Here is a 13898-nt window from a genome sequence, read left to right as displayed (position 1 = left end):
GACTTTGCATATTCAGCTTAAGAAGACTATGTTGAAACAGAATGTTTTTTCAAAAATCACTTTGAACAAGCACTGACTACCAAAGGAACACATTCATTCCAAGAACTAGAACAATAATATTGGTCAAAAGCTTTGCTTTTAATTCAGAAGTCTGCAAAAAGAAAGAGTCAAAATCTCTTGATACACTAAAATTAGCAGACTTGTCAGGTGAGACCACTGTTGTCTATCAAGCAAACTGGTGGCTCAGGTGTGCCTTATCAGCGAAATGAAGAACTCGATGAAACAAAAGTAACATTTCTTTAACAGCTGGGCCACCTACAACATTCTCATATCCACCTCATGCCAATATTCTGTGTCTCAGTAATGGAAGTTCTGGTGAAAATAAATCCTGCAAGTCCTTCTGGAAGAACTCAAACTTGAAAGTGATGTGTACTAAACAAATGAAGCCTTTTCAAACTTAAAATGATAAATAGACCCTGTTACTTAATAGTTAGTTTTATTCTGGAGTATCTACTTGAACCTTTATCACAACAGTGTTCATGTTTATTTTTTATAAAAATGTCAATATTAGTAATGCTATACTAATTAACAAGAGCACACAGGTGAATTATTGGAAATAGAGCTTCAGTCTTCATTTTATTTACTAATGAAGAAATAATCACCCCAAATTTATATTTTGCCTTGTGATTTCCAACAATACTAGCTACTCAGGAATAAAATTTGGAAATTTTAAATTACATACTTTTTGGGGAAAAAATAAATTAAAATCGTGTTTTGAAAAAATTTTACTATATTAATTTACATATTATTGTATACCACAGGAAAGGTCATGAAAAATGCTGTAGCTCAATTAGAAAAGCTTCTACAGCAACTCTGAAAACTGTCATTCCCTGTTTCTGGGCCCTTTTAGGATAACTTTACAACTATGTATTTCAGAAACAAGATGACACACTCAGTAAAATTTCCTATTTTTCTAAGTCTATACCAACAGTGCACCTGCGCCAACTTTCAATAAAATCCAAGATAGTGAGGTAGAAAATGGTCTTTTCTGAGTTGATTCGACATGGAATGACCCCATTGTGAGACTAAACTAACTACATATTTCAGCCAGGCTCTCGTATCTTAGCACTACAAAAGAGGAAAAGAAAAGAGGAAACTTGTCTACAACCCTGTCAGCTATAGTCAAACTGTGGAATGCAGTCTCCTCTTCCATCAATTTCAGTGTTCTATACGATACAGCAAGTGACCTTGTTTTATTTTTGTTGTAAATGAATCATCATATTTTCACTTCATGAATGAAATCAGAAAAGTTGACATCAGTGCCTCTACAGGTACTACTGCTGAACCCAACAACACTTTTGCAACAGTGATACATCAACAGCAGACATTCTGTAAGAGTAAACCCTACAAAGTGACTAGTCTGGTAAACACACTTTCCTCTCATTGCAAGCTCTATTTATTTGGTCCATATAGCAGGAGACCTTGCATTATATACATCTCCTGCCTATGGCGTCCACACATTTTGAACATGAAGGTAAGAATGTGATTAACGAAAACAATTCAGTTAAAAAATTATGGATTTTAACTGCATGCAATATGAAATACACTAATCATAAGTGGTGAAACACTTTTGTAGTGGGTGTGCCTCTCAAGGAGTTTAGAAGCAGCACAGGAAACTGTTTAAATATATTATTAACTTCACGCAAATAATTTCTGAGATTAAAGTAACTTACCAGACCACAAGGAGTCTGCCTTTTTCTTTTCTTCTTCTTCAGTCAAAACATTTTGTTCTTCCAGTGTTTCTTTGACTTCTTCTTTCTCATCATTTTCAGGAGCCAATTTCTTTCTCCTATAAATGAAGGTAATGTAAACTGAGGTAAATGGCAGTCAAATATAAATGAAACTAATTAACATATTGAGAAAATTATAGTTATACCAGTAAAAGCGATCTGAAGAGAGAATAGAGTAGCACACAGAAGTAAATCTTTTAAGAATCCTTTCTAATCCTGCACTATATTGTGGCATTCAAGTTCTGTCTTAAGGGGAAAGAAGCTTTAAATAACACACCGAAAAAAAAGTTATGTAATTATTATTATTATTTTGCAGGTACATATCTGCAGTCACGATACACTTTGAAGTACTCGGGCCACATATTGTATCATACGACACCCCACCTAATGTGCTGCATCATTTTGTTTTGGCTCCTCTAGCAGCATGCTATGATATTGTGGTACAGGAATTTAAATGTGTACTAAGACTGCAGACAGGCACCTATAGAAAAAAAGGAATTAATTTTATTAACTTTATTTTTTGAGGTGATTTTTAAACCTTAGGACTACCTCTCGTAGTTGCATATTCGTTATCATATCACTTGATCAAAGTATCAAAAAGAGATAAAAGCCACAACTGGATAAGTACTTCCATTAAAGTTTACTTTTAAAGTGGAATAAGTGTGTAAGAGTAACATACCATGAGGACAATCACTTCTGGATGCACACATTAAAATTATTCTAAAAAATCTTAAAATAAGAGACTGAAATCTGTGACATATTACTAAACTTTGAAACAAATAATAATGTAGCTTACCTCAATCTTTTAGCAGTTTTGGTTTTCAACTTTTTGGAACTTCTCTTTCGTTTTCCCTTCTCTTCTGGTTCCTCTTCACTTGCGTCCTCATTGGCTTCTTCATTTTCATCCGATTCTTCTTCTGAAGGTGGGTTGCTTTCAGCTCCTACAAATGAAAATGATTTTTGTGCAACTTGCATTCTTCTTTGGTCAAGAACTTACATTACTGACCTAAAGTCAAAATGAGAAATGATACAAGGAACGAACAGTTCTAATTACATCAACCACAAGAAGAATTCAGTTTAAATAACACAAAGTCACAATACTTCATTGCATAACAAATCTGAGCTAGCAAAGTCCTGAACATTCTTCCTGTAACTGTACATTGTTTTTAATATTCCACTTAAATAAAAGACAGACAAAATAAACAGCTCTTCAACACTTCTTTTAATTTTCTCCAGTTCTCATAAGGGAAACTACCTCATTTTCTTCAAAATAATTAATTTAAAAACACAAATTTACATACTTAATCAATGGCTGACAGAAGTTACACATATTTATGTAGCTGACCAAAACAATAAATGAACTATAATAAGGTCTACAGTGTATATCACTATGTAACAAGATGAACGTTACAATGTCCATATAGCAACTCAGAAGATCAGTGTAGGAGCCCTTATTTTCACTGTACCAGGTAGGCAAAATCATGTGAAATCTTATAAGAAGTGAAGTTTTATATGGTGTTTATAAATTTTCATTAAAGGCAATCATTAACGGCTGCAGTATAACAAAAGACACAGTTGGGTCATTGCTTGACAAGTGGTCTAGACATTCCAACATGATGAACACGTATTTTGATAAAGCTTCATGTGAACACTCACACATGTTGCCAATGAACTGATCACTAATTAAATACTTAGATAGAGATAGTCTTTTGTTTGGCCCCATGACGCTGCTTTCAACAGCGTACCCCTAAGTTTTTGGAACCTTTGAGATTACAACTTTTTGCATCCTCCTAAGTGACTTAATAAAAATATTTAATGACCATTTCTCACATGGATAATTTGAGGCAAAGTCAGAAAAGCCACTTAAAAAAAAAGTGAAGTTTAGCTTTTTATACCTTCGGAAGTGTGTGTGTGTGCTAAACCTGAAAATTTTGCATGTGATAAATTACCAACACAGTGTCTTCAAACATAAAATTTTATTCTCTTACTGCTTTCCCATAGTTTATAAATTGAGGACACAGTTTATGTTTTCTTTATAAGACAGCCCAAAATGGGAGTCTTCAGTACACATTCGCAAAAAATTATTTTTTGCAAACTTTTTAAAATAATTTTCATTAGAAAGGCCATGTTCTAAACCACTTCCAAAACTAAATTTGGTTCTGCAATGCGAGCATGTAAGAATAATTAATGGCAAAGTGAAAGTGCAGTGAAAATACAGTCATATTCTGCTGTAACTAAAATCTGACATTTTTTATTATATTTTACAGTTGTTTCTGGGGAAAGTAACATCAAAAATCCTGAGGAATAGGCAGTGAGCTTGAGTCAGAACAACTCGAAAAAATACAAAAAATAAAAGTGTCTTCTTGTGACTGATCACGACATATTTCAGTTGCAACTGATCATGACATATTTCAGTCAGTTTTCTTTTGTTAGAACCACAGAATCAAACTTGATATAGACTTGTCAACCCCCACCACAAAAGGCACCCACAAATACTGAAGGAACCTCATTGGCAATGGAAGCTTCATCACGATGATACCGCAAGTTGCTAATGCTGTTACGAGTTCCTGGCACAAAAACACATATCTACGGTACCCCAAAAACCTTATAGTCTCAACCTGGCTCCGTATGACTTTTTTTTTTTTTTTTCTTAAACTGATAGCTGAAAAGGAACTTCAAAGATGTCACTTCAACAATGAGGCCAAAGCAGTGAAAACTTAACGGTGACCCTGAAGAGTATGTCAATGAATGACTTCCAGCACATCTTCCAGGAATGACAAAGGAGGAGGGACAAGTGGATTGCATTTGGGGGGGGGGGGGGGGGGGGGAGAGACAAAGGTACGCACGAGTGATTTTTTATAATAAAGTGACATCTGGGCATTGGTGCCAGTCTTTATTAAACATCCACCAAGCAAAATTAATGCTCTAGGTCAGTACAGTTTTGGCAGTTTATTTAGATACTTTGGCACGTGTAAACAACAAATAAGTACTGCATAATTTAACACAAAAATGTCTCCCACCCAACACAGTTTCACTTAACACCACTTTACGTAAAAATGACAAGGCATTTTTAGGCTACATCTTCATATGACAAAATAGTTTTTCGAATAATTTCCATGTCAAGACAGCCCATACAGGTGTGAAGTGCGCATTATTCAGAAAAAGCTCAATAAAGTTTTACTTGTGAAAAAAATGGAAATTAAACACACAGTTTGATAACCTCTGAATCCTTTTGATGACCCCAGAACTCTTGCCCTGTTTTCACTATGCCAGTTGAAACTAAATTTTTGCCACAGACCAGATATTACACACATCTTTAATGTGCATATGCATGGTAACTTTGAACCTCTGAATCTCAGCAAGGGATAATGATATCAAAAAAAGGCTCCATAACAACTTATAGTAAAATTTTCAATTTTGTGCCATGTATAGAAATTACAGAATTGGCCACCCCACAATCTGTACTTTTGGTACCCAAAAACCATGGATCTTGATAACGGATAAAGATTTTTAACAATGATAAAATGGCAATTCTAGATAAATGGCTAAAAATAATGTATAGCATAAATTTGAGCCATAAAGCTATGGCTAGTCATTTAGATATTTGCAACCCATGGCAAAAAAGGCTAAAAACCAATGTTTGCACTTATTTTCCATAAAGTACAGTATCTCCGAACCATTGGATTTTAGTAACAGATAATGATATTGAGAAAAAATTCGAATTTCACCAAGATCACCATCTCAAGAAAGTGTAGTAAACATTTCAACAATATGCCACGAATAAGAATAACAAAATTCCCACAACTGGTACTTGTGGTTCCCAAGAATTGTGGTCCTTCACGGTTTTCTCAGCAACCGTCCTTGAACAAATGGTGCTTTTATATGCCACCTAAGACAAACCCTATGTCACACTTAATTCAAAAGAACACACACATTTGTTCAATTTGCCTGTTCTGTGGGAAGTGTGTAATGTTTAAATTTTGATCCCATCCAGGATGGCTACAGTATGCCCTTCCTTCCGATAGTTATACAATTGTGTGTGTTCCATTTTGGAGCACACTGATGCACGACAACTGTCGTGTATGGGCTCATTTTCTGCATTTTTACAAAAATTATCAACTTTGCCCTCAATCAGCAAACTACTGGAAAGTAGTAGGAGGATAAAATTTTATTTTCGAAGACCGGGTTAGAAACTCATCACATGCAAAGTTTCAGGTTTATTATGCACTTACTTCCAGAGATAAAAAAGCTAAACAGTACAGTTTTATTTAAGCCCCAGGTAAGACAGTGGAGAAAGTTGTACAAGTTGGCCTAGTTTTGTTACTTTCAAAAAAAATATTGTCACAGATATTAGTTCTCAAAGTTGCTGAAAACTGAGGGCTGCACTGTTGAAACAAACAAATGACTACACATCTTCAAGTATTGAACTGTTGAAACAATAAATTTACTGAAGTTCACTGGGAACGCGTGTGTGTTCACACAAAATTTCGTTAAAAACCACGTTTGTCCTGTGGGAACTTTTTCTGGAAGCAGACCACTTAGCACAAAAGAGCCCAGTGACACTTCACACAATATTTATTCAAGAAGTTTCCTTAGCACATTATTGAGTTATTCATTAACCTGAGAATCCCTGACAAGTTTTTCGATATCAAATTGGATTCAACCAATGTGATGGAGGCTACAGCTTCCTAAATTCTACAATGTCAAAATGAAAATTTCTTGGCAAGACAATAAACCTCTGTTGTCTGCATCAAAATTAAACTGATATTTAGATGTAGACTCCCATATTAATGTATTTTGTCAAATATTTTTCAGTGAATAGACATCATTCCCGAAGTCTGACTACAGAAGATTCACAAACTGCCCATCCATGGCAGTAACTATATTACCACAATGCTTTACAGTTACATATTTCTTTCGACGTGCAGTTCCAATTATGGTGAAAGGGGTGGTGGTCTAACAACATGGACTTCACACCCCCTCAGTATCCACATTGCCCAAACAATGTTTTGGTCAGAAGAAAGATGATTTCTTTTTCCTATCCATGATCTTTTCATCATATGGAACTGACTGCCTTATTCAGTGCAGGGCCACTGGCTTCCAATCACTGCTGTTTCATTTCTGGTGCAGAATCTTGGCTCAACATCTCATCCAATGTAACAGATTGGAATGCAGGACAGAGCACTATGGATTACAGGTAAATCTTTCCTTTATTGCTTCCACTGCTGCTGATGATGACATGGATCACCTATCTGCTTTTTTTCTGTAATACATCAAGTTTTACACTGTTTCAGCCAACACCTGAGCACCCATTTTGTATGCAGATCTGGTATAAATACTGAACCACAACATTTCTTATTTACCACAAACAAAGTAGTAACTTTGCCTTCTTTCGCACAATTGCCACTTCTGCCTTTTTGGAGTACAGGAAAATACTCAATGGTGCCAACTGCAGACAAAAGAAAACTATTTTCATTTGTGAGTTTCCTTCCAGTAAAATTATATATAATCTTATGAATTATTTATGGGCACCCTGAATTTTATTGTTGCTTCAATGGTTATTGAGTTGCAGAGACAGAGAGCACGCGCGCGCACACAGAAAATTACAACATAAAATATCAGTTTCTGAAGATCTCTAAATAATGTCCATCAATGGTTTCTTTTGTTTTTGGGAGGAGAACAAAACCACATGTAATAAAATATGACAAAGCAGGTGTGTGACTGCTCAAGAACAACATCAGTCTGGATTGCCCTGTGACAGGCTACATTGTTCTGATGAAATAAGATACCTTGAGAGCCCACATAGGATCATCTTTGAGCACTTTTCTGGGATTATTTTTGAAAGTTTAGTAAGTCACACACTTGTCAGACGTTTATCATCTGCCACCCAAATGCTGAGTCTTAGTTCTCGGGTTATACGCTGTTTCGAGAAACAGTAAATATAAGACCTTAGAGATGGCAGCTAGTATAATCTGAACAACATAAGAGTTGGGTGAAATGTTGATTGCCTATCACAAGGATGGTATTATTATAAATGAAAATTTGTTTTTATTGTGTAGGTACCTGTTGCATAATTACTTCAGTCGTGTGTCAACTTGGAGTGCAGAATAATTTATTCAGAAGAAGAAAGAATGCATGTATAATGAATGTGGATTCTCGTGTCTACACACTACCTCACTGTGCAAACAGTCTGCTATGCATCCATTGCTTGGGAGTTTGTGCTGGTTTTATTGCAATGAAACGGTGACGGAAAAAGAAAATACAAAGGTGACTACGGGTAGAAATTATCTAAACAACAGAGGTGGCAACAATGATTTATTTGCAAATTTCAGAAGATCACAGCACAATTTTAGATTTTCTGCTTGGGAAACTGCTGCGGTACAATTCGCTAACTAGTAACTGCTTTGAAGTATTCCATATGCCTTTCAAAACAAAGCATTTCAGTGCTTATTCCTGAAACTGAGAAATCCTTAAGGGAGGTTCCTAGTTTTTGTGTTATGCTCAATTAACTTTCAACACACTATTGATATTTTATTTTATAAAGTTGTTAACACAACTCGTCAGTAGGAAAAGGGAGAGAAGATAACATAGTAGGTTAATATGGATTGGGGGGAAAAAATGAAAGAGGAAGCCGCCTTGTAGAATTTTGCACAGAGCATAACTTAATCATAGCTAACACTTGGTTCAAGAATCATAAAAGAAGGTTGTATACCTGGAAGAATCTGGAGATACTAAAAGGTATCAGATAGATTATATAATGGTAAGACAGATATTTAGGAACCAGGTTTTAAATTGTAAGACATTTTCAGGGGCAGATGTGGATTCTGACCACAATCTATTGGTTATGAACTGCAGATTGAAACTGAAGAAACCGCAAAAAGGTGGGAATTTAAGGAGATGGGACCTGGATAAACTGAAAGAACCAGAGGTTGTAGAGAGTTTCAGGGAGAGCATAAGGGAACAACTGACAGGAATGGGGGAAAGAAATACAGTAGAAGAAGAATGGGTAGCTCTGAGGGATGAAGTAGTGAAGGCAGCAGACAATCAAGTAGGTAAAAAGACGAGGGCTAATAGAAATCCTTGGGTAACAGAAGAAATATTGAATTTAATTGATGAAAGGAGAAAATATAAAAATGCAGTAAATGAAGGAGGCAAAAAGGAATACAAACGTCTCAAAAATGAGATCGACAGGAAGTGCAAAATCGCTAAGCAGGGTTGGCTAGAGGACAAATGTAAGGATGTAGAGGCTATCTCACTAGGGGTAAGATAGATACTGCCTACAGGAAAATTAAAGAGACCTTTGGAGAGAAGAGAACCACTTGTATGAATATCAAGAGCTCAGATGGAAACCCAGTTCTAAGCAAAGAAGGGAAGGCAAAAAGGTGGAAGGAGTATATAGAGGGTTTATACAAGGGCGATGTACTTGAGGACAATATTATGGAAATGGAAGAGGATGTAGATGAAGATGAAATGGGAGATAAGATACTGCGTGAAGAGTTTGACAGATCACTGAAAGACCTGAGTCGAAACAAGACCCCGGAAGTAGACAACATTCCATTAGAACTACTGATGGCCTTGGGAGAGCCAGTCATGACAAAACTCTACCATCTGGTGAGCACGATGTATGAGACAGGCGAAATACCCTCAGACTTCAAGAAGAATATAATAATTCGAATCCCAAAGAAAGCAGGTGTTGACAGATGTGAAAATTACCGAACTATCAGTTTAATAAGTCACAGCTGCAAAATACTAACGCGAATTCTTTACAGACGAATGGAGAAACTTGTAGAAGCGGACCTCGGGGAAGATCGGTTTGGATTCCGTAGAAATGTTGGAACACGTGAGGCAATACTGACCCTACGACTTATGTTAGAAGCTAGATTAAGGAAGGGCAAACCTACGTTTCTACCATTTGACAATGTTGACTGGAATACTCTCTTTCAAATTCTGAAGGTGGCAGGGGTAAAATACAGGGAGCGAAAGGCTATTTACAATTTGTACAGAAAGCAGATGGCAGTTATAAGAGTCGAGGGGCATGAAAGGGAAGCAGTGGTTGGGAAAGGAGTGAGACAGGGTTGTAGCCTCTCCCCGATGTTATTCAATCTGTATATTGAGCAAGCAGTAAAGGAAACAAGAGAAAAATTTGGAGTAGGTATTAAAATTCATGGAGAAGAAGTAAAAACTTTGAGGTTCGCCGATGACATTGTAATTCTGTCAGAGACAGCAAAGGACTTGGAAGAGCAGTTGAATGGAATGGACAGTGTCTTGAAAGGAGGATATAAGATGAACATCAACAAAAGCAAAACGAGGATAATGGAATGTAGTCAAATTAAATCGGGTGATGCTGAGGGAATTAGATTAGGAAAAGAGACACTTAAAGTAGTAAAGGAGTTTTGCTATTTGGGGAGTAAAATAACTGATGGTCGAAGTAGAGAGGATATAAAATGTAAACTGGCAATGGCAAGGAAATCGTTTCTGAAGAAGAGAAATTTGTTGACATCGAGAATAAATTTAAGTGTCAGGAAGTCGTTTCTGAAAGTATTTGTATGGAATGTAGCCATGTATGGAAGTGAAACATGGACGATAACTAGTTTGGACAAGAAGAGAATAGAAGCTTTCGAAATGTGGTGCTACAGAAGAATGCTGAAGATAAGGTGGGTAGATCACGTAACTAATGAGGAGGTATTGAATAGGATTGGGGAGAAGAGAAGTTTGTGGCACAACTTGACTAGAAGAAGGGATCGGTTGGTAGGACATGTTTTGAGGCATCAAGGGATCACAAATTAAGCATTGGAAGGCAGTGTGGAGGGTAAAAATCGTAGAGGGAGACCAAGAGATGAATACACTAAGCAGATTCAGAAGGATGTAGGTTGCAGTAGGTACTGGGAGATGAGGAAGCTTGCACAGGATATAGTAGCATGGAGAGCTGCATCAAACCAGTCTCAGGACTTAAGACGACAACAACAACAACAACACAACTTTAACCATAAAAGATTTTATATACATTCATACCCTTGGACTCAACAAATTCAGGACTGTTACAGCCCCTAAGCTCCACTAGAACGGAAAAGAATTTTTTGCCTCAACAATGTCCATCATTCAATTTCTAGTGTTTTTTTTTGTGGAGCTACACACACCCCATCTTTTCTTTTCTAACACATTGGTGACCTCAATTATTGTGCTACTACTTGCTGTAGCATGAATGTTTGTCCACAGTTTTCATACACACTTTTCATGAAGCTGTAGGCTTCTTGTTCTCCATTTTCTTACTTTGAGATTTATCTAATTATTTACAATAATATGATCACAGACTTTTTATCTAATACTTGACGCTCATGGCATTACAACTCACATTTTTGTTCACGCAATCTTCATAAGTTGCTCTCCTTATGACACCTCTTTGACTGTTGTGTATAAATTTCAGTGTGCTTTCTCTGGAGTCAACAGACATTATGGCACATCAATTGACTCAAAGCATAACCTGAACACACTACGTAACGAAACACGCATAGGCCCCCACTTGCCTATAGTGTGCTAAACAGCGCAACATATTCCCACCTAATCCAGGAAGTAATGCACAACTATGCATGACCTCCAATTTGAAGAAATTGTGCATGTGTGCTTGCACTATTGGAAACTACAGGGTGGGGCACAAAATGTGTTACCATTTTGTTTTTGAATATAAACTTTATTGTCAATACAATCTGAAAGGAACATATACTACAATGAAGAGCCATCCATGGAGATTTATTCTAACTCAGCACATGCTCAATATGTCCACCATTTCGTTTCCTAGCTTCCTTCAACGAACACTAAAGTAAGTGATTACCTACGGCAGACGTCTTCCGTAATTTCACTGCAAGCTTGAAGAATAAGTCTTCTGAGCTCCATTAAATCACGTGGATGTTTCAGGAAAATTTTTTCCTTTAGGTACCCCCAAAAAAAGAAGTCACATGGATTGAGGTCTGGACTACTGGGGGGCCAATTTTGTCTGTCATTGAAGCGACCTGGAAACATGAGTGAAATGACCCGCATGTCGAAATGCTCGTGTAAAAACTCCAACACAGTGTTTGCAGTATGTGGCCTTGCTCCATCTTGCATGAACCACTGCGTGTTGAAGGGCAACGCAGTACAGTAAGAAGCTGTGGAATGAAGCTATTGCGAAGCATGCTCAAATAACGCTCCCTGTTCACAGTTTCTTCAAAGAAAAAGGGTCTAATAAGTCCGTGACTGGAAATTGCTGCCCACGCTGTAATCCTCGGAGCAGAATGTTGTCATTCGTGAAGCACTTGTGGGTTTTCAGTGGCCCAAAAGCGAACATTTTGTTTGTTAACCACATCGTCTAAATGAAAATGCGCCTCGTCTGAAAACCAAATGTTGTTGAGAGTTTCTTCCCTATTCTCCACCCACTGAGCAAACAGTAGTCTCTGCTGCTTGTGTTCTTCAGTGAGCTTCTGTGCACAGGTCATCTTGTATGGGTACATATGGAGGTCACTTTTAAAAATGCATTGAACGGAGCGTCTGGGTATTCCCAGTTGCACTGCTGCCTTTCTACATGATTTCCTGGGACTTCTCTGTACAGCAACTCGTACCGCTTCAATATTCTCCGACGAACAAACAGGCTTAGGCCGAGGTCGCTTTGCTTCCAATACTGTTCCTTCCTGTACAAATTTATCGCACAACCTGCAGATGGTCTTCTTGCAAGGGACCCATCGTGTGTTAAACAGTTGTTGAAAACGCCTCTGAGTCACAACAAGGCTTTTCGTTTCATGAAAAAGTAACACAATTGGCGACCGTTGCTGTGTCGTTAGTCTTCCATTGTCAGCCATTGCTGCTTACTACTCTCCTAGCGGCAGTATCGTGAATTACACGTCATTTTGTAACTCATTTGTTTTTCCAAGCTCTGCTGGTACTGCTGTAGAGATCCCAGCAGGATATCTAATGTGTGTCGTAAATTGTGAAAGAAACAATTGGTAACACATTTCATGCGTCACCCTGTAAGTGCTTGTGCAAAGCTGAACAATAAAAAGACGTCAAGTGGACCCACCATCAGATCAACTAATTTATCCACAAATGATTCTCTCTCCATATTTTTCTTCTGATACTGGATGGCACATGTTCTGTCTGAAGGGGTGAGTAGGACACAGCTGTACCAACTCTTCTTTTATTACTGAAAAGTTGTCTTAATGGTATTATGTCTCCAGCGGTTTAAAAATTTTGGTACACTATATTTTGACAATTGTCGAATTCTAATATTGAGTATTCTGTTTCACCAGTGCAATAATTTTTCCGCAAGTGTCACATCAGAGCAGATTCAACAAATTTTCTGGGTTATTTGTTGGAAACACTGAAATTCTCAATGGAGATAATAAGATAACACTGCTTATTGTTGGAAAGCATTTCAAGCTACAGCTGTGTTATAAGGGTGGTATCATTGTTGGCTAACCACATTATGGTGCTAAATGTACTTCTAATGTAGATTGTGCATACGGTGCCAACATGTGACACGCACACTACCATAAACCAATAAGGCCAAATTTTTTGTTTGAGTTTGCTAGCAAGCCCATCATTCGCTTGGACAAATTAGGATATGAATTAACCAAGTTGTTTTCGACAGAAGAACAGTTAACAGGAAAGGCATGTCTTATTTCAGATTACGGTTCAACAAACAAACCTCGAGGTCGATGTTACCTCTTTTTTTTACTGATTTTAAAATGTGTATGTAGCAGATGTTTATTTAACAGATTGAGAGATTTACACAATTCCAAGCATTTACCTTTGAAATAGCTGGTGGCAATGCAAGCATCAAATCTATGACAAACACTGCATGAACTTGAAAATGGGTTGGTTGGTTTGGGAGATTAAAGAGACCAGACTGCTACGGTCATCGGTCCCTTTTTCCAAAAAACTAAAACCACCCAAAGAGAGTAAAAAACGAACAACAAGAAAGACGGCAGACGACACAGGACAAGAAAGACTCAAACAGAGATCAGACAAAACAAATTAAAATCACACAGTGTGAAGGTGGTTGGCCGACCATAGAGATAAAAAAGGAAAAGCCAACCACCGAGAACACATTAAAAACTCAGTTTAAAAACCGTAGGCCAA

The 13898-nt window shown here is 37.2% G+C and overlaps 1 protein-coding gene across 4 annotated transcripts in view; it reads right to left on the bottom strand.

The window, feature by feature from the left end:
* LOC126475454 (craniofacial development protein 1) overlaps positions 1-13898 on the bottom strand; it is a 59235-nt gene that overhangs the window by 18469 nt on the left and 26868 nt on the right. For all 4 annotated transcript variants that reach the window (XM_050103329.1, XM_050103330.1, XM_050103332.1 and 1 more), the window contains 2 exons: positions 2587-2731; positions 1734-1849 (listed from right to left, as the gene is read on the bottom strand). In XM_050103329.1, the coding sequence (XP_049959286.1) occupies positions 1734-1849; positions 2587-2731 (261 nt within the window). The remainder of the gene's footprint in view (positions 1-1733; positions 1850-2586; positions 2732-13898) is intronic.

The sequence above is a fragment of the Schistocerca serialis genome, chromosome 4 (genome assembly GCF_023864345.2).
Source record: "Schistocerca serialis cubense isolate TAMUIC-IGC-003099 chromosome 4, iqSchSeri2.2, whole genome shotgun sequence".
Classification (NCBI taxonomy): Eukaryota; Metazoa; Arthropoda; class Insecta; order Orthoptera; family Acrididae; genus Schistocerca; species Schistocerca serialis.
This window is presented reverse-complemented; position numbering and strand designations above follow the sequence as displayed.